This window comes from Hyperolius riggenbachi, chromosome 4 (assembly GCF_040937935.1).
Source record: "Hyperolius riggenbachi isolate aHypRig1 chromosome 4, aHypRig1.pri, whole genome shotgun sequence".
In the NCBI taxonomy this organism is placed as follows: domain Eukaryota; kingdom Metazoa; phylum Chordata; class Amphibia; order Anura; family Hyperoliidae; genus Hyperolius; species Hyperolius riggenbachi.
In genome coordinates this window covers 376,924,156-376,946,459 of record NC_090649.1, presented here as the reverse complement: position 1 = coordinate 376,946,459, position 22,304 = coordinate 376,924,156, and the positions used below count along the sequence as shown (strand labels likewise).

The 22,304-nt window shown below is 43.2% G+C and overlaps 1 protein-coding gene across 1 annotated transcript in view; it reads right to left on the bottom strand.

Annotated features, from left to right (window-relative positions):
• Window positions 1-22,304, bottom strand: part of KIF26B (kinesin family member 26B) — a 568,793-nt gene that overhangs the window by 534,867 nt on the left and 11,622 nt on the right. The window contains exon 2 of the mRNA XM_068232060.1: window positions 12,254-12,655. Within this exon, the coding sequence (XP_068088161.1) occupies window positions 12,254-12,655 (402 nt within the window). The remainder of the gene's footprint in view (window positions 1-12,253; window positions 12,656-22,304) is intronic.

Here is a 22,304-nt window from a genome sequence, read left to right as displayed (position 1 = left end):
TGACTCCTCGGCTCCAAATCCTTAGTTTAAAACTTACCAGGGCTGTGGATTTGGTACAAAAATCATCCAACTCCACCACCGACTCCAGCAGGTACCCAAAATTATTTCAACCCCAACTCCACAGCCCTGAATAATAATAATACTCCTGTTTTACTATTTGTTATGTTCCAGTGTTTCATAAAGTAGTCAAGGAACAGACAAGAATTTTATTCAGTACAATATATTTGGAGTAAAAATTCAGTCAAGACAGTTTGAATTATGGTCTTTTTGATTTAGCATTATAAACATATGGCCTCTGCGAGACAGGGACATGCACTGTGGAGAGAACCTGGGGATGCCACATATTAAAAAAAAATACCATTGTTTTCTGATATAAAAGTCCTTGGAAGTATATGCACCTTGGAGACCCATGATGTAAGTACAAATGTACAGCCTTTGATGAAGTGGCCTGAGAGCTGCAAAATGTAGGGAAGTCTTAACAAAAATATGGTATATACCTAGGAGCAAGATTCATTATTTTCTAATCAATACTATGTATTCTTTTGTACGCACATAAAAGAGGACTATGTCCAACTGAAACCTTATTGTTTTGTTTTAATTGTTACTTGGTAGTGCTTGGTAGCTGACAGACAGGAAGTTGAGTGGCCCGATAAGCATGCACTTGAAACAAAAAGAAAAAGAAAAACCGAGAGCCCAATATAGTGCAGTAAGTCTAACAATTGTTGGCAAAATAATTAACAGATGTGGATATACTCACAAACACGGGTTACCACATAGGCAACCACTTGAAATGCAGGTGGGGAGCATTAGAACCTGACCCCACTCAGGTTTAAGAAGTCGCTCTCTGTAGATAGAAAGAAGGGGACAGTCCCCTCCACCCAAGGTGGACTATATACTGTGCAAATTTGGACAGAGGCGCCAAGCAGGTTAAAATGATCTAAAAACAACTAAAAAGGAGGAGCACAGGTGGACTTACCGTATATACTCGCATACAAGCCGAATTTTTGACCCCCAAAAAGGGGGTCAAAAGTTGGGGGGTCGGCTTGTATGCGAGTCTTCCCTGGTGGTCTAGTGGTGGGTGGTCGGGTGGTCCGCGCCCCGCTCCCCCCCCCTCCCCGCTCCCCCCGCGGCCGCTGCTGCTATTACCTTGTTAGACAGCGGCCGCTTCCTAATCCGCGTTCCTCCTCTTTCTCAGAGTGTATCACAGCAGCGCGCCTGGCGCTGCTGCTGTGACGATGCGCTGCTGTGATGATGCAGGGGGCAGGAAAGAGCGGTTCCCTTGGTAACGGCGATACAGATCGCCGCTATAGGGAGCCGCGCTCTTTCCTGCCCCCTGCATCGTCACAGCAGCAGCGCCGGGCGCGCTGCTGTGATACACTCTGAGAAAGAAGAGGAACGCGGATTAGGAAGCGGCCGCTGTCTAACAAGGTAATAGCAGCAGCGGCGGCCGCGGGGGGAGCGGGGGGGAGCACTACCCAACTATGCTGGGCACTATACTGGCTAAACTGGGCACTTTACTAGCCATACTTGGGTACTATACTAGCTAAACTGGGCACTATACTGCTGGGCACTATACTGGCTAAACTGGGCACTTTACTAGCCATACTGGGGCACTATACTAGCTAAACTGGGCACTATACTGGCTAAACTGGGCACTTTACTAGCCATACTTGGGTACTATACTAGCTAAACTGGGCACTATACTGGCTAAACTGGGCACTATACTGGCTAAACTGGGCACTTTACTAGCCATACTGGGGCACTATACTAGCTAAACTGGGCACTATACTAGCTAAACTGGGCACTTTACTAGCCATACTGGGGCACTATACTAGCTAAACTGGGCACTATACTAGCTAAACTGGGCACTATACTGGCTAAACTGGGCACTATACTAGCTAAACTGGGCACTATACTGGCTAAACTGGGCACTATACTAACTAAACTGGGCACTTTACTAGCCATACTGGGACACTATACTAGCTAAACTGGGCACTATACTAGCTAAACTGAGGCACTACCTACCCATACTGGGCACTATACTGGCTATACTGGGCACTTTACTAGCTATACTGGGCACTATACTAGCTATACTGGACACTACCTACCTATACTGGGCACTATACTAGCTATATTGGGACACACTGGGGGGCTGCACCAATCCAGCATTTCCTACCCCCGGCTTATATGGGGGTCAATCATTTTTCCCTGTTTTTTCAGGGAAAAGTTGGGGGGTCGGCTTATATGCGGGTCGGCTTATATGCGAGTATATACGGTACCTCCTGAAATGATGGACAATCGAGATTGTTCAAATCGCAAATAACAATTTATTTTGGCACTCTGCAACGCGTTTCGCAGGTATAACCCGCTTCATCAGGCAAGGAGTGCAAGCTCAAAAAGGTCCAATAGTGGCAATGCGCCTCTGGTGGACAGAGGCGCATTGCCACTATTGGACCTTTTTGAGCTTGCACTCCTTGCCTGATGAAGCGGGTTATACCTGCGAAACGCGTTGCGGAGTGCCAAAATAAATTGTTATTTGCGATTTGAACAATCTCGATTGTCCATCATTTCAGGAGGTAAGTCCAACTGTACTCCTCCTTTTTAGTTGTTTTTAGATCATTTTAACCTGCTTGGCGCCTCTGTCCAAATTTGCACAGGCCCGATAAGCATGCAGGTTAGACTCCCAAGTCAAGACGCTGTAGAATGACAGCGAGTTCCTAAAATAGACAGACTGGCTCCTGAATTCTAAATTAATTTTCCCACTTCTGCTATTGGCTATATATATAGGCTATATATAGGCCAATCATGCGTTGGTTACAAAAATTATTCCCGCCCAACATGAGGACAATATGGCCAATTTGTAGCGTTTATGGTTTTTATTCCATTTTTTTCCCATTTAAAATACAGTTTTAAAGGTTGTCAAATACAAACCTCAGACCCCCAACCTCCATAGAGTTAAGTTGCTCTATGGTATATATTTTGTCTATTGGCCAAAACTGCAGACCAATTATTCAACCTTCCCTCTCCCAGTGCCTAAATCCATTGATATATGCTCTGCAGTGCCTTGTGGGGGGGGAGGAGGGAGGCAACACAAAATGAAACCTTGCTTAGTGATAGCACAAAATGATCTGTGGCCTGCTCTCATGTGACCTTTCTAAAAACAAACATTCAGTATTTTAAAATAATAAGCCTACAGTGACTGTAACTATGAGGGCTATTTATTTTTATATTAGAGAAATCCTGGAGAACCATTTTTAATGCCAGTGAAGTGATCTTTCCTACCCTTTCAATTATTCTCTTCATGATCAGCTTCCCTCAGAGAGGCAAGAGGGGGGCAGAAAAGTCAAATCATTACTTTAGAGAATATTTAGGCATTTGCCTTTTTATTTTTAGCATACAACTGCTGAAAAGGGGTGATAGGTGACGTTATGCTTTTTCCTAGCTTAATTCTATTTTAGAGTTTTCTGCTTTCTACCATAAAGCTGAGTTTACATTTAACCCAGATAACCACAATGCATTTATTTACTGCACTATCAGTGATGTGACAGCTCTACAGCTAGCACATTACACATACATTTTATTTTGTGGCAGTTTCCCTTTAAATGGATTTTAGCATAAAGATTGTAACCATAGAAACTCCACACATCACTGATTAACCCATTAACTGCAGGAATCTTCACCAAACTGAGAAGTTCTGTTTTGTCACTAGGCTTCTAATAACTAATGACATTACATAGTGTATCATGGCCAATGAGAAGTCTAATTGTATCCTCATCTACAGAAAACAATCTTCCCAATAATAATAGTGTGGTGTTCTTTCACCGTAAGCAATATTAAACATTACATCTCTGAAGTGATTATTCCATGTGCATTTAAGCGAGGTTTAACCGAAAAATAACGTTTTGCAGTTCCATCTCTGCACTACTTTGTTGATGTGAATAATTTGGAGAAAAGAAAATAGCACAGCTGTTAACAATAATCAGAGCCTTAATTCTATTTTTAATTTCCTTTAACTTTAGTTAGATCAATTACTTTTCAACTGCATTTATTTACTAAAATGCAGCTGTAAGCATCCAATTACCAATAAACCTACTCCTCCCTAAAGTCAGACAGATAATATAATAAGAGGCTTAGTTTGTCAGTGGTGGTTAGGGTTATTTCCCAAAGAAGTACATGGTAATTATTTAGCCCTATTAATTATCATAATTGAGATGCCATTGTCATTTTCCACCGAGCCTTAAAGCTACGTCTACACGTAGCGATCCGGCGGCGATTTGGCTTATCAATCGAGCCGCTGATGCGGCTCGATTGATAAGATCCGACAGGACGGATCTTCCCACCGCCGATTCCCTGCTCGTTCCCCACGAGGGGACAATGGCAGGGAATCGAGCAGAAGATAAACGACGCCGGCGGGGACGTTAAAGAGACTCTGAAGCGAGAATAAATCTCGCTTCAGAGCTCATAGTTAGCAGGGGCATGTGTGCCCCTGCTAAAACACTGCTATCCCTCGGCTAAATGGGGGTCCCTTCACCCCCAAACCCCCCCCCCTGCAAAATCAATGACCAACTTGGTCGTAAATTTTGCTCTTCCTGGAGGCAGGGCTAACGGCTGCAGCTCTGCCTCTCAGCGCGTCTATCAGACGTGCATCGCCGCCTCTCCCCCGCCCCTCTCAGTGAAGGAAGACTGAGAGGGGCGGGGGAGAGGCGGAGGTACGCGTCTGATAGACGCGCGGGAGGCAGGGCTGTGGCGGTTAGCCCTGCCCCAATGCGGAAGCGCTCCCCCGCTGCACGGAGGGGATTTGGGGGATCAGGGACTACCGTTAAGCCGCGGGATAGCGGCGTTTTAGCAGGGGCACACATGCCCCTGCTATCTATGAGGTCTGAAGCGAGATTTATTCTTGTTTCAGACTCTCTTTAAGACAAAACCTAGATATAACTGGATACAGGTTGATTAGATTACAATGAGTTTTAAATTGATTATTTGCAGATGACCTACTAGCAGTTAAGGTATCCATACATCAATAATGAGCAGATTTAACTGAGAGACAAAGCTCTCTCTAATCAAATTTGATTAGAGAGAGATCTGTTGGCTGCTTATACACAGCAGGCCGATTACCGATCGATTTCATACTGAAATTGATCTGGAATCAACCTTGTGCACCGCATCCCAACCTTGCCACCCATCTAATGTGCCTTTACCCACGTTGCAAGATCGCAGAAACAATCGCTCATCATTCGAAAAACAAATACCCAGTCGTCGGAAAAATCATCAGAAAAATCATGTAGTGGGAACGAGTCTTTACGAACAGATCTACAAGATTATCCAAAGATCTAGAAATATAGGGCTCTCCAAGACAACAACTGGAGAGAAAAAAATACACCTGTGATGGGGAATTTGCCACGTCAATTCTTCATCAGAGTTTCTCCCTTCCCTTTAAATTTTGGAACAATAAAAAGCAGGATAAATAAAAATATTTAACATTATCATAAAAGACTGAGTAGTCTCAAGAGATTAAAAAACTTTAAGAAGAACTGCCGAGCAAACCCAACAAGTTCAGATACTTTTAGTATATGCAAAACCCAAACCCAACAATAGGTTTTTCTTAAGAATATCAACTAATAATTTCAACTGTGTTTTCCTCTTTTTGAGCGAAAATATTAAACTAGGACACTTTAAATTGTCTTATTGTGTGAAAGCAAAAGCTTAGATATAAATGCTCTTTTGAGTCCCCGCTTCGTTTTTGGAAATGTTCCCAAATCCCAATTTCCCAGAAGGTTTCAAGCAACATAAATTTACATGGTGGTTATCCAATGAACTAAATACGCTTAGTGATTTTCTGGCGAATAATAAATGAATAGCTCTGCATGGACCCAAAGAAAACGTAATCCACCCTGAAACTAAATAATTCATTCAGAGGCAAAGTAAATACACAAACAAATATATACATACATAAAAATATATAAATATGTGGATGTGTGTGTATCCTGAAACTAAATATCTCATTCTGGGGCAGAGTTCAAACACAACAATAAACATACAAATATATACAGTAAGTGTGTGTGTGTGTGTGTGTGTGTGTGTGCGTGCGTGCGCGCGCGTGCGTGCGTGCGTGTGTGTGTGTGTGTGTGTGTGTGTAAAAGCGATATACAGATACACACACACACATATACTGATCAAACAAATAAAGGGAACACAAAAATAAGACTTTCTAGATCTGAATGAATGAAATATTCTTATTAAATACTTTGTTCTTTATATAGTTGAATGTGCTGACAACGTAACCACACAAACATTATTGATGGAAATCAAATGTATCAACCCATGGAGGTCTGGATTTGGAATCGCAGTTGAAAAAAACACTACAAGCTGATATAACTTTAATGTAATGTCCTTAAAACAAGTGAAAATGAGGCTCACTAGTGTGTGTGGCCCACACGTGCCTGTATGACCTCCCTACAATGCTTGGGCATGCTCCTGACGAGGTGGTGAATGGCCTCCTGAGGGTCTCCTCCCAGACCTGGACTTAAGTATCCACCAACTCCTGGACAGTATGTGGTGCTACGTCCCATTGGTGGATGGAGCGAGACATGATGTCCCAGATGTGCTCAATTGGAATCAGGTCTGGGAAACAGGCAGGCCAGTCCATAGCATCAATTCCTTCATCTTGCAGGAACTGCTGACAAACTCCAGCCACATGATGTCTAGCATTGTCTTGCATTAGGAGGCACCCTGGGACAGCTGCACCTGCACATTGTCTCACAAGTGCTCCATGTTGTCTCCATGTCTCACGTCTGTCACATGTGCTCAGTGAACCTGCTTTCATCTGTGAAGAGCACAGGTCGCCAGTGGTGAATGTGCCGATCTTGGTGTTCTATGGTAAATGATAAATGTGTGTGTTGGGCTATAAGCACAACCCCCACTTGTGGAAGTCAGGCCCTCATACCGCCCTCATGGAGTCTGTTTCTAACCATTTGAGCATATTTGTGACCCACTGGAGGTCATTTTGCAGGGCTCCTTACATTGTGTCGTTTAAGTGTTCCCTTTATTTTTTTTGAGCACAGTATTTATAGCCACAAAGTCACTGCTCCTTTAGGTGCATATAAGTATGTAATGTATTCTTTCCTTTTAAACTATGCCAGTTGTTTGGCAGTGCAGCTGCTCTTTCTGGTCAGATTTGTCGGAATCACGTACATGAAAGAAGCATACAGGCAATCTTGTAAGATTTTGTCAGAAACATCTGATTGGCATGCTTGCTCAGGGACTACGACTAAAAGTATTAAAGGCAGTGGATCAGGAGGACAGCCATGCAATGTACATTGATTAAAAGGAAATACATATGGAAGCCTCCATTTGTCTCTCTCTTTGGGTTCCCTTTAAAGGAACCTGAGAGTAAAAAAAAAAAAGCCCACTTCAGGCCGTGGGCTCCCTCATCCTCCTCCCAGTCACCTCAATCCTCCGCTGGTCATACCGGTGAATCCTCTAGTCGCCACACATGTGCAGTTCGTGCTGACTGGAGGAGTTATTGGGACGGTCAGCGGAGGATCAAGGCGGCCTGGAAGGACGGCGAGGGAGCTCAGGCCTAAAGAGGCCTGGAGGAAGCCCCAGGTACGCATAAATGCTTTCTTTTAGTAGTCTCAGGTATAGGAGGCCAATGATAGTACATCAGTACAGATTCCTACGTTGGCCATTGCTTGCCAAACACATGCACTGCATATTATGACCGCATCATTTCTTAGCTACAACATGGTTGGCTTAATGGGTCTGTGATAAGACTGTACTAACTGCAGGATACAGCTGCAAAGCTACCTGATCAGTTCTATCATCTGTCATCTGGTGTGCCCACCAATTCTCCTGTCAACTGCAACAACCTTGTTTCTTCTCTTTTTCTTCTTTTCCTTCTATAGGGAAGAATAGGCAAGTAGAGAAGAGGCTGGAAACAGGAACGTTCATGCTCCGTATCTTCTCTATGGTAGAATTTAGAAATACTCAGCCCTATGCACATCTAGCTTCACAATTTCACAAACAAAAATGCGGTTAAAGAAAACCTGAACTGAAAATTAAAAGTTAAAACATACACAAGTCATACTTACCTCGCATGTAGTCTACTCCTCAATCCCCTTCTCCTCTTCCGTGTCCCGTTTGTCCAGTGTGATCAATGGAATTCTCTGTCCTCCATTTTGAAAATGCACATTACCCCATAACAGCTTTCTGGTCAGCACAATTTTAAACTGTAACATCGCCCACTTGAGCCATAGGGAAACATGGACATTACCTGGCACATCAGTTGTTCTCTTAGCTATAACTGACAGCAACTGATATATAACTGGCAGCAACCGATAAATTTCACTTCTGAAAAAAATGTCAGAACTGGAAAGGATCGTTGTCAGAAGAAAACGGTGAGCTTCTGAGATAAACTGGTGGCAAGGCAACTATGTAATGTTCATTTGAAGTTACTTCATGTGTTTATTTTAAATAATTTTACTCAGTTCAGGTTCCCTTTAAAATGAAAGATAAAGACCAGGCTTTAGTCATGTCGAAGTCAAGGCTGTTGTGGGATATTTTTCTTCTGCGCAATTATTGTCAATGCTGGCTATTCTGAAACCACCTGGCAACAGTCAGAATTCCCTAACAACCAGTGTTCAAATCATTTAGCTAAAATATGTGATATAGCTAGTTTAATTGAACAAGTCAAATGTTTAACTACATTTTGTCTATCTAGTAAATGTCATTGAAAAATATCAGCTTTGGTTATCAGTGGTTGCACAGTTACCACATAACATCATTAAAACTAATGTATATATAATTCAGCAAAACAATGGTCCCGCCAGTTGTGACCTATCTGCTCTTTCAATATCTCCAAAATAATAATTCAATGATGGTATGATTTTAAATGTTCTACATCAGTTATAAATTGACCAAAGCATGAATCTATCAAACTACATCTAAACCTTAAAATTAATCTGTATGTAAATAACACTTATATGCAGATGATACACAAATATCTCTTATTACCTCCATCCCTTATTACACTGCTATCCTGAATCCCTAAAAGTAAAGATGCTGCCATCTGGGATACATTTAAGAATGTAAACCGGGGTGAGGAAAGGGGCGGGCAAACTAGTAGACTAGTATTAGGTAGCCAGAGGTAGCAAATCAGTAGAAGTAGCTAGATGTGACAGCCTGTATACGTAGCCAGTGAAATATGAGGTAGCTAGACGTAGCCACTCCCCTCCCCCACCCAGTATAGGTAGACAGACAGGACCCCCAGTACTAATAGCAAGAGGAACCCCCAGTATTTGGCAGAAACATGCAGCTCCTCCCCCCGGAATATAGGTAGCCACAGAAGCCCCCAGTAATTGGTCACAGTATGCAGTCACCCCTGTTATAGGAAGCCTCAAAACCCCTCCAGTATTAGGTAGCCAGTTGTTAGGTAGTTAGACATAGCCCCCCCAGTACAGGTACCCAGATGTAGTCCCCCCCTACCAGTATAGGTAGCCAGAGGTATCCACAGTATAGGTAGCCAGAGTTGCCCCCACTATTAGGTTGCCAAATGTAACCCCCCCCCCCCCCAGTATAGGTAGCCATAGATGCCCCCAGAGTCAGGTTGCCTGATTTAGCTCCCCCCCCAGTATAGGTAGGTAGATGTAGCCCCCTTCCTCAAGTCTAAGTGACTAGAAATGCCCACAGTAACAGGTAGCCAGACACCCTATCATGCAGAGAACACAGCAGAATGAGAGGTAAGTGAATCACCACCCAGGACCAGGAGAGAGACACACTATATGTATTTCTCTTCAGACTCATGGTCACCACCAGCACCAGTGGCTTCAGTCCTTGCGTTAACTGCCAGTGGCAGCAGGTCACATGATCACTTTTACTCTCTCCGAGCTCGTGCTGCTTCCCCCTCTCCCACAGCACCTTGGGTGGCAGCTTGACTCCCCTGCCCCTAAAAATGGCACTGCAGTAAAGTGCCTCTTTAATTTGTCTGGTTTCTTATTGGGTTTTCAGGGACTTATCATTACTTTCCTAAGCCAAATTAATTTAGGACAACCAATTCCTGATCTCCATAAATCATTGTATACAATAAACCAGTGACACCTGACCATCGACTTGAACATGCAGGTTTCGACAATACTGTTTTTAGGTTTTCCCCTGCTATTTCACCACTATCCTGCTAGCAATGGCTGCAGCCATAGGGAAGGAATGGAAAATCACAATATCAACAATGAAATCTTTGACAGATATAAGAAACCGGTGAATGATTCAACATACCAGCTACCACCCACAACTGAAATATTAGTTTTGGCCAAAGTTCACCTTTAATGAAAAGAGTCACCGAAACAGCAGTTACAGTTCTCAGAGATGTCTAGTGTTGTAGTAATTATACAGTACCATAATCTCAACACACCTTAATTTTAAACTTTGAGGTCTGGAGCCAATATATACCTTACATAGGCCTAATATTTTCTTGAATAACTTTAACTATTTTATAGGGCCCCTGATCAGAAGCCGTGGGTTTGCATATAAGCATACCCACAGCTATTTAATAAAGAAGAGACACTCAACATCCCCTTCAGTAAGCACTGCTTCTCCCCAGGTGGCAGCTATAAATTACATGGCAAGAAGCAACACTGAAGCAAAGTCCCACTGTGCCCGGACAAGGGAGCTTGCGGGTCCTCTCTGTGCATGCGCAGGCTTCCTGGCTTCTTTTTCCACACGTGAAGCCTGCGTATGTGCATAGAGGACACGCAGGCTTCCTGTTCCATAGAAGAGTGCGACTTTAGTTCAGAGTCGCTTGTTACCATGTAATTTATAGCCGCCACCCGGGGAAAAGCAGCTCGTACTGAAGGGGCTGGTGAGTTAAAACTTACCAGGGGCTTCTACCAGCCCCCTGCAGCTGCCCTGTGCCTACACCAGGACAAACCGATCCTCAGGTCCAGCGCAGCGACTCAGTTTCATTTTTGGTGACTGAGCCAGTCGATGGCCACTGTGCAGCCCTGGCCGTGCATGTCCTCGATAACGCTCCCCGGCGCTGGGAGTGTCCTGCGCATGCGCAGTACAAAGAAATCTTGTACTGCGCTTGCGCAGGACACTCCTGGCAATGGGAGCGTGATCAAGGACGTGTACGGCCAGGCCGTGCAGGCGCAGTGGCCAGAGAATCGGTTTGTCCTGGCGTAGGCTCAGGGCAGCTGCAGGTGGCCGGTAGCAGCCCCAGCTAAGTAAAACTTTTTTTTTTTTTGCTTTAGGTTTCCTTCAAGCACATTTAGATTTTATCACTGATTATTATGATGAGTTTTAACCTTTTGCTCCCCAAAAGTGCCGAAGACTATTGAAATAAAAATAAATAAAATATGTATCTAAAGAAACAGTAACATCAATGCAGGACTACAATCTAGGAACCTAAATATAACCGTATTTAGTCCTCTATGTGTAGCTTATTATTTTATTAAGTTTGAAATCATGACATGTACTTTAACTACTTCAGTCCGTGGATTGTTTTCACCTTAAGGATAGAAGCAATTTTCCCTCCTCCCATTCAATTGCCAATAACTTTATCACTACTCATCGAACCTAAATGATCTACCGAATATCACAAATTAGGCTTTTTGGGGGTGATGCTTGTTTTCAAAAATTACTTTATTTTCTGTGCATTTTAAAGGGAAAAACAAGGGGAAAAAATACACAATTTCTTCTATTCCATTCCCTATAGTTTTACAATAAATAATGCTACTATAAATCAAACCCACACATTTTATTTGACAATTTGTCCTGGTTATTACAATGTTTAAATTATGTCCCTAGTACAATGTATGGTTACAATATATTATTTGGAAATTAAGGTGTATTTTTCTGTTTTGTGCCTCAAACTGAAAGCATATAAATGTCCACTTTGAGTTAAGAGGTTAAAGGGAACCCAAGCTGAGAGACATATGGAGGCTGCCATATTTGTTTCCCTTTAAACAATGCACATTGCCTGGCTATCCTGCTTATCCTCTTTCTCGAATACTTTTAGCAACAGACCCTGAACAAGCATGCACATCTGATGTATCTGACTTAAGGCTGACTGGATTAGCCACATGCTTGATTCAGGTGTGTGACCAGAAAGATGAGCAGGACAGGCACACAACTGGTATTGTTTAAAATGAAATAAATATGGCAGCCTCAAATTAATTTAATCATAAAGCATAGCTCATAGAACATACCACTTGTTTAAAATGCAGCATATATGGATTTATTAACATGTCTAACTTCTTACCTTACTGGAGTGAGGTCCTGGCAGCAGCAGTTTAAGGGCCTGTCTCTTCAATTCTACTAAACGTGCATTGCAGTTCTCACACCATACACCTCTGTCAGACCCAGGGGATGATCCTCCACCACTACCAGAACCAGGAGATCCAGTGCCAAATCCTGGAGACCCACCTAGGGACCCTGGAGAGCTGTTTCCAATTCCAGGTGATGCCGGTCCAGGAGACCCAGAGAAGGAGCCAGGAGAGGAGGTTCCAGAACCAGGGGAAGGGGTCCCAGAGGAGCCCGGTACGGATCCTGCACCCTCAGGTGCAGGCCTACCACCCGTTCGAGACTCCTCATAAGCTTTCCTATACCAGCTTTCAGGAGAGAATGGTGCAGTTGATTTGGTGGGGGAGCACACCTCATTGACCTAAAAGAAAAGAAATACAAGCTGTAATACTCTCATAACTATTTTTCATTACTGCAGGACTAAACATGCAGTTAACAATTTTGTACATGTGTTATAGTTTACATTCATATATACACAAAAGGGCTGTTTGGCTTCTGCACTGGGACATAGGCTGTGAATGACAGATTGGAGACAAACCAGCAGAACTGCCACATATGAGAGTCCAGCTAATTGCAGGAGTCACAGGGGCTCAAACGAGCACTAGCACCATTCTCACAAAGTAGATGGCACCAATACCATGGTAAGACTGACCAGTACGCAGGCATACAGATTTGCTTCTTGAAATTTCACAATAGACTTCTTTAAAGAATTGAAAGACCTATCAAACACAGTATGATATGCTGTCCCCTTAATAAATATTAAGCACAATTTCAGAGAAAACAACTCTGTGCTTTGGGATCCACATAGCTCTAACATTCCATGAGAAGCAGAAGGATTTACGAAATGCAGCACTCTAGTGCAGCTAATCCTTCCTTCTAGGACATTATTGCTGACTGTAAATCGGGTTTTCTTTTCCTTTTTTGCCATGAAATGGTGGTATGCACATAGAAAATAGATATGCTGTACCAAATTAACAAACACTCATATCAGAGTGACGTGAGAGTTTACATAACTCTGTTCATTCTTCTCCCTGGGGACATCTGTGAGTTGTACAACAACACAACTGTCAGGTTTGCCAAGGAAAGACATGCATGTTCTAAAGTTGAGCAGATCTTAGCAAGTAAAAAAAAAAAAAAAAAAAAAGCGTTACCACATTATGTTTAAACATTCTTATATTACGAAGATGCAAATGAGTATTTTTTATAGTTTGTGTTCTTTAGGGGTGAACCTGAATTATCCATTAAGACTATTAAGACATATTTCCACATCAGGTGCACTAGAGTCACTTGCACGGTTTCTGTAATGGGATTATTATGGCATAACTCTGGTTAATCCCACTATCTTGAATGTATTTAAAAATCTGCTACCAAATACATATTGATAGTCAAGTATGTTTGGTGTTTGTGATCCTCTTGACTAGATTCAACAATTACTGAAGCTGATGGAAAATGGCCTTTTCATCACCCTAGGCAAAAGAAAACCGGTGACAACCTCCCACCCGAGGCAGGCAAAGTGGGCGCCGGACATTTGAGCACCGCCATAGACTGTAATGTGAATTACAGCTATAGCGGCATTCAAAAGGTACTTTGAAATCCGGCAAAAGACGAAGCCCAAATTACGGAAAAAAACTGAAATTCGGCCACCAGCAATAGGTGGCAGCCAAACTGCATCTTTCCCCTAAATCCATGGCGGCCTGGAGGGGGAATAATAATTAGCGCTGCCGGGACTTTTGCAGGAGCAGGGTGAGCCATTTTTCAGCTTCACCCTGTGCCCAAATTTCCTGGTGCAGTTTTTGCATGTATCATCCCAAATGATATCGACTATGTGCCAAATAATACATGTTACCCCCATGTCCCTGAAATAAAAACAGCAGGTAACATGCCCACCTCAGAACATATTCAGATATTATGCATAATGTCATACATCATTTTTCACACATAATGTCAGGTATCAGGGCCTTGATTCACTAAAGCTACCGAGCACAAAAAGTGTAAGTTAATATTACAGCGCACACACTACATGCGATTCTGTCAGCGTAACGTGTGCTCTTAACTTGCGCACAATGCTTCTAACTGCTGCGCGATGTGCTCATAGGCTGCTGCTGGGAAGGGAGTGGTCACTGGGTGCTGCTGGGGTGAGTAACATCACTTTGTGCTGCTGTGGGGTGAGAAGGGTTACCGGGTGGAGTGAGGTAGAGGTCACTGGGTGTCTTGTCTTGTTGCATATATCCAGTATAATCAATTTTAGACACCAGAAAAAACATTCATTTGATAAAGGTGCCCATTTAAAAGGGTGCAGGAATAGCAGTAGTAGAATGTTCATTTACCGATATTCTACTACATCAATCATATAGTATAATATTGGTAATATTTACTGATATTTAACGATGATCTAACCTCTCTCTACTCTCACACAGAACCTTGCCCGGTGGTGCCTAACCTTAAAGGACAACTGTAACAAGAGGGATATGGAGGCTGCCATATTTATTTCCTTTTAAGTAATACCAGTTATTTAGCTATCCTGCTGATCCTCTTCCTCTAATACGTTTAACTAAAGACCCCGATTCAGCATGCAGCAGATCAGGTGTTTCTGACAGTATTGTCAGATCTGACAAGATTAGCTGCATGCTTGTTTCTGGTGTTATTCAGAACACCACTGCAGCCAAATAGATCAGCAGGGTTGCCAGGCAACCGGTATTGTTTAAAAAGAAATAAATATGGCAGCCTCCATATTCTTCTCACTTTTTCAGTTGTCTTGTGAGCAACTAACCTTCATCCCCCCCCCCCCCCACACACACACACACCTAACATCAACAAATCCCCCATCCCCCGCCGCCTATCTTTGGTCTTTGGCTGCCTTAACCCCTGCCATCCTGTGCAAAATGTCCCCAGCTATAATAGGTGTTGCCGGGACTGCCTGCTATGCAAACTGCAGCTAAAATTGGGGATGTGGGCACCCTTATAAACAGGACGTGTGTACCTTATAATCAGGACATGTTTACTGCTTCCCAGGAGCAGAATATGCAATGCATACATTAAAAAAATGAATTCTTATCTGGCCAAATATTTTTTCCTTACTGTCACTGCTGCTTGTCTGTTGTAGCAGTTCTGTCCCTCGTTGCTCTATTTTGTCGAGTGACAGAGGCAGAAGTGCCTGGCAGTACTGCCTGTTTCCCAACATGACATCTTCATATGAGTGCATTCATGCTTCACTGGGACTGCTGGCAACAGGATGGCACCCTAACAAGTAGGAAGAGCAAAAGGATGGCAATCTGGGGACAATAAGGCTGCTCAGATGCAGCATGTTATTATTCTTTCAATTTGGAATAGGGGTCGTCTGAAGTCACTTTATTGCTCTTTAGAGTAAATAGCTGTTTGCCAGCCTCAAAGTACTCAAATGTAAATTGCTGGTGTATTTTGAAGAACTGCACTTTAGTCTAAGAAAAAAGGAATGAAGCTATGTATTTAGTCTTGGGCAGTCTGAAGGATGCGAAGCATGAAAGCTAAAAGCAAAAAAAAATGGCAGCACAGTGTATACAGAAAATCATACACATTTATACTTAAACCTCACACACAAATCACATCATATTAAAACAAGAGGGGACTTTCCCCTTTTGGAGTAAAAGCATTTACGATGTGAATTCCTGCTATTGTTTCAATATACATTTTATTGTTTTGTTGTACTTTCTTTAGCTTTCATTTATTTACAATTTTAGGTAGATTTGCAGGAGCAAGTGGTGCTGGTCCTATTGCTTGTTTGTTGTGTATTGGGTAATAAAGGGATTTTCTAGATTCCTTTCAGGTTTGTATTTTTGTGTACACGTCTGTGACAGCTAACAACAGGACAGATGATAAGGTGAATGTCAAAATTTTACAACTGTCACTGGAGCTACGGATAAATATCCTACTGAAGCAACTATTCTGGTGACAATTGGAGATTTCCTCTAAATTTCTATTATGGCTGTAGGCGAGGGAGTGCAGGAATTCTCCCTGATAGTGTCACAGTTAGCTATAAAGACCTGACAGAGGATGCATCCCATTGCCACTTTCCATGACTTCCATTTTAAGAAAAGCGAATAAGGACATGTAAAAAAAGTTTTGAATCGGGATGATACCATTTATTGGCTAACTCAGGGCTGTTCTATGGCATAGGCAACCCAGGCAAATTCCTGGAGTGACGCCAACAGGAGGGGGCACCACAGAGCTACTCTTAGCACACTATGGGCTCGATTCACAAAGCAGTGCTAACTTAGTTAGCACGCCTAAAAGGTTTGGGCGTGCTAACTACGGTGCTAAGTAGTTAGTAAGGCCAAAGCTTTTAGTTAGCGCATGCAAAGTTTAGCGCCGTGCGGTGCGCACGAAGCGGCGCACCGGATGCGTCGAAAACTGCGCATTGTCACACTGTGCGGCGATTCGGCCGCACCCGGTGCGACGTTATAGATGCAGCCAATGCAACGTTTTAGATGCATCCGGTGTGCCGCTTCGCGTGCCATAAGTTACTTTAGACCTGCTATAGGCTTTTAGGGCATGCTAACTAAGTTAGCACTGCTTTGTGAATCGAGCCCTATGCTTTATAGGATTCTTACACACAATGGTCAGTCATGTCAAACTTAATGCAGAACCAACCGCACATGACCATCCACACAAGTTGTTTACCTGACAAATAAGTAAGCACATGTCAACTAATTAAACAACCAACTCACTTAAATACTATGTGTGCAAACTAAATGACAAACTGCACAAAATGTCCGCATTCAAAAACAACAAAGTTGTTCAAAAGACTTGTATACACGTTCCAACCTGCATGAAAGTTGGTCAGATTGATCCACTGGTTGGATCTGGCAAATAACCTGTTATCAATTGGTTCTCTGGTTGTTTGCCAGCCGTACACATGCCCCAACTTATCTTCCAACAGACAAGTTTGGAAGAAGGGCATATTGTTGGTACGTGTGTAGCCTTAAAGAGCAACTCCAACCTAGAATTGAACTTTATCCCAATCAGTAGCTAATACCCCCTTTTACATGAGAAATATAATGATTTTTACAAACAGACCATCAGGGGGTGCTGTATGACTGATTTTGTGCTAAAACCCCTCTCACAAGAAGCTCTGAGTACCGCGGTACTCTGGGCAAACTGCCACAATGTAACAATGTTCACAGACAGGAATTAGCTGTTTACAGCTGTCTCTAACAGCCAAAACAGCTAGGAGCAGCTACATAACCTGCCCACAGTAAAAATGTCACCATGTAATACATGTCAGAATGTGAATCTGGGAGAGGAAAGATTTTACAATGAGCAAACACTGACTAAATCATTTATCCATAATTATGGTAAAAAATGAAGCACTTTTCTTACTACATTATTTTCACTGGAGTTCCTCTTTAAAGTGAACCTCCAGACTAAAAATCTACTCAGCAGCACTGAAAAGGCTTGGTGTTTCTTTAACAGGTTCACAGCATCAGAACTTTGTTTTTCATACTTAAGCCTAATTTTTAGCTGCTTAGAAGTTAAGCTCCGCCCCACCAAAGAAAACTGCCCGGGCATTTTCCCCCTGATTCTGTGCAAAGCATGATGGGATTTCTGATGTTGTTGTTCCCGTTGCCTAGCAGCTGGGAGGGGTGATCAGGATACAGGACAGTTGGAACTGTGTCTCATGCTCCCTGTCAACTCCTTTCAACCAAAAAGATGGCTGCCCTCATTAAATCACAAACCTTTGTCTGTTCTTTTAAAACAGGGTGGGTAAGAGAATTTAGTACCTATCTATTTTAATTAACATAACTAATGTAACTTAATGACAGTATGTTTGTTTAGGCTGAAGTTCCTCTTTAACCACTTAAGGGGCCCATACACCTAACGATTTTCCCGCCGATATACAGCAGATTCGATCACTGTGATCGAATCTGCTGTGAAATCGTTGCGCAAACGCAAACAATTGATTTCCGTCCGAAATCAATCCTTCCCGTCGATTCCCGGCGTGCCGCCCATGCGGAAGATTTTGCTTGATCGCCGGCGGGTCAGGAGTGCGTTGATAGCGGCGTTTGAATGCCTGAAGACCGACGCAGTACAGCGGCAATACATTACCTGCTCCGGCCGGCGCGAGTCCTCCTGGTCACCGCTGTCTCTTCTCCGCTGCGCTCCAGGGCTGCAGCTTCACTGAACTTCCTGTCCCGGCAGGAAGTTTAAACAGTAGAGCGCCCTCTACTGTTTAAACTTCCCCGGACAGAAAGAAGTGATGCTTGCCGGTCCGGAACCCAGCAGAGAAGAGACAACGGAGACCGGAGGACACGCGCCGGCGGAGAAGGTAATGTATAGCTGGCGGGGGGGGGGGGGGGGGGCGGCACCCCCTCCACCACAGATTGTGATCAGTTTTATGCTGCAATCGATTCTCAATCTGTTTGCAGTGAAGGCCATAAGATCCCTCTCTGATCAGATTCGATCAGGGAGGGATCTATCTGTTGGTCGAATCTGATGGCAAATCGACCAGTGTATGGCCACCTTTAAGCCCGCAGGGTTGTTTATTTTTTGCATCTGAGCAACTTTCACCTCCCATTCATTCGCTAATAACTTTATCACTACTCATCACAATGAATTGATCTATATCTTGTTTTTTCCGCCACCAATTAGGCTTTCTTTGGGTGATACATTTTGCTAAGAATTGATTTATTCTAAATCCATTTTAACAGGAATATTAAGAAAGAAATGGAAAAAAATAATTTCTCAGTTTTTGGACATTATAGTTTGAAATTGATACATGCTACGGTAATTAAAACCCATGTATTTTATTTGCCCATTTGTTCTGCTTATTACACCATTTAAATTATGTCCCTACCTCAAAGTATGGCGCCGATATTTTATTTGGAAATAAAGGTGCATTTTTTCAATTTGAAATTTAAAAAAAAAAAAAAAAAGATTTAAAACAGTTATATTAATATACTCCTTTAACATGCATATTTAAAAAGTTCAGAAGTTATAACATAGCCAAGATGGCTGCCATGATTTTTAAATTTAAATCGAATGAAAACGATTTGGTGTAGAATGACGATTCAGGCATCAAATGAAAGAGGAGAGCACAAGCTACAGAACGGTGTACCTTTAAGTACTTTGCAATACTGGTTGGAGTCCCTTTAAATAAAAACAGTATAATGTTTTATGAAGTGGTTACACCCCCTAACAACTTTATTATAGGAAGGTTTTGCTATATGAGTTCAGTAACTGTGGGCCAGAGAGGTGTGTCTGGCCTGGCAATGGGTTCAGTAAGTGTGGGCCAGAGAGGTGTGTCTGACCTGGCAATGGGTTCAGTAAGTGTGGGCCAGTGAGGTGTGTCTGCCTGGCAAGGGTTCAGTAAGTGTGGGCCAGAGAGGTGTTTCTAAACTGGCAATGGGTTTAGTAAGTGTGGGCCAGTGTGGTGTGTCTGGCCTGGCAATGGGTTCAGTACGTGTGGGCCAGAGAGGTGTGTCTGACCTGGAAATGGGAGGTGTGTCTGGTCTGGCAATGGGTTCAGTAAGTGTGGGCCAGTGAGGTGTGTCTGGCCTGGCAATGGGTTCAGTAAGTGTGGGCCAGAGAGGTGTGTTTGTCCTGGCAATGAGTTCAGTAAGTGTGGGCCCGTGTAGTGTATCTGGCCTGGCAATGGGTTCAGTAAGTGTGGGCCAGTGAGGTGTGTCTGGTCTGGCAATGGGTTCAGTAAGTGTGGGCCAGTGAAATGTGTCTGGCCTGGCAATGGGTTCAGTAAGTGTGGGCCAGTGAGGTGTGTCTTGCCTGGCAATGGGTTCAATAAGTGTGGGCCCGTGAGGTGTCTGGCCTGGCAATGGGTTCAGTAAGTGTGGGCCAGTGAGGTGTGTCTGGCCTGGCAATGGGTTCAGTAAGTGTGGGCCAGTGAGGTGTGTCTGGCCTGGCAATAATCTGTACGTTTTTATAGAATTAATTTTGGGAAACTACGGTATATAATTTGTTATTGGTGTCTGCAAAACGAATTCAAGAAAATCTCTAACACCCGCCCCCCCTTTCCCGCAGGGGATACTTACCCCGGTAGGGGGTAGCCTCTGGATCCTAATGAGGCTTCCCTAGTCCTCTTCACTCTCAGGGATCCAGCGTTGGCAGCCCCCGAACATCGGCGAGGTAAATATTTACCTATTGCAATCTAGCGCAGGTGCAGTAGCGGCTTTCCAATCGGGTTCAGGCGGATACAGCCGAGCCCGATCAGGTCGGCTCTACTGCGCAGGTGACTCGCGGTAGATAAATATTGAAGGCACTTCTGCACCACAGCCTTAATCCTTGTAGGCTGTGTTTTCAGGGGAGACAGGGCTGGATCCCTGAGGCTTAGGAGGATGGGTGAAGCCTCGTTAGGTTCCAGAGACTTCCCCCTCCTGAGGTAAGTATGCACCAGGATGGGGGGAGGATTTGTTTCAGATTCTCTTTAATGTAGGATAAAGTCTTCTTATTCAGAACGAACAACATGAGGCGCCTTATTTGTGGCTACAAGCACTATTAGGCACTGCTATTTGGCCTGAGGAAGTGGGTATGCACCCACGAAACGCGTTGCCAGTGCAATAAGATTCTATTAATACGTGAATTTGTCTTCATTGAGGTAAGCCACCTCACTTTTTTCATTTTATTTGTTTTTAACGTATTTTATCTGCTCTGGGCGCCTCTTTCCCCTTTACCTTCTTATTCAGAATATTGGGGGAGGCAAAGTGGGCCTTTCATGGGGCACTAAAATGGCCAGAAACAGCCCTAGGCTAACTTAAACAAAAAAGAGTAAGCATTTGGCTAATAAGCCTTCTTCAGGTGCTATTCCTGTCTGACAGTAACTGGCCAGGTTTATGCTGGGCTGTGAAGAAATTGTGAGGCTGTAAGGTTTTTTTCCCATATTTTTTGATAATAAGACATAATTACCACACAAATACTGTTGACTGTTTAAAAAAGTCTGTTCAGCTTTCACCACTACAGTATTCATGTACGAGAGGAAGCTAGTTATACAAATATTAAGTTAAGTAAACTCTTGCGGAGAGTAAATTCTCTAAAGAAAATCTACAAACCATGCCATCCCTGCCAAGTCTCTCCCTGACATCAAGCTGCAAAAACATTCATCTTCAAACAAATAGCTGTCAATGAGCTCCGTGCCCTTTCATGTCATCCCAGAGCAGCAGCAAATGGCTTCTACTAGTTTACAAAAACATCAGCTCTACAAACAGATCAGAAGCCACTGAGGACACCACTGCAGTAGTGAGCCTGAAATCATAAATTACCTGTTCATGATTAAAGCCTCAACTCCCCAGCTCTGATACAAGAGCTCTTCATGAAAGACAATCTGAAAGTCTACAAAATCTAAAGCCATAAGCCTACATCACTTGTGGCATTTAAAAGCCAATTTCTGATGCAACTAAAACTGGTTGCAGCGTCAATATTAAAGGCACAGCACTTCTGTTCTGTAACTATTACAGCCAGTTTCGTGTCTGATCGTGCTACCCTAGCCTTCTTCAGTGAGTAATATGCATGCTCAGTGAAAACTTTAAATGAATTACCCCAAGCCATTCGGAATCAGCCAATCACTGCGCAGTAATCAGAAAGCACCTTCCTACTGGTAGACGCAAGGTGTCTCTGCATCACAATTTTGATACAAAAATAGTAAAGATATAGAATATCCAAACACTTTCACCATCACTCCAGGACATTTTGGTACATTTTGGGACCTAAAACTTCAGTTCCCAAAGTACGGTGCTTCGAGGTAATATTTGACTCCTCTCTCTCTGTTATTCCTCACATTCACTCCCTAACCAGCTCCGGTCATCTCCAACTCAGAAACATATCTCACATCAAACCTATTCTCACTAAAGACACTACTAATAGGTTAGTACATGCTCTTATAATATCTCATTTGGATAATTTTAATATACTGCTTTGTGGACTACCAACTGGCACCGCTCCAATCTGTACTGAACTTGGCTGCTCAACTCATTAATCTTTCATCTTTCTTCTCACTCTTCCTCTGCTGCCCCTCTCTGTCAAGCTCT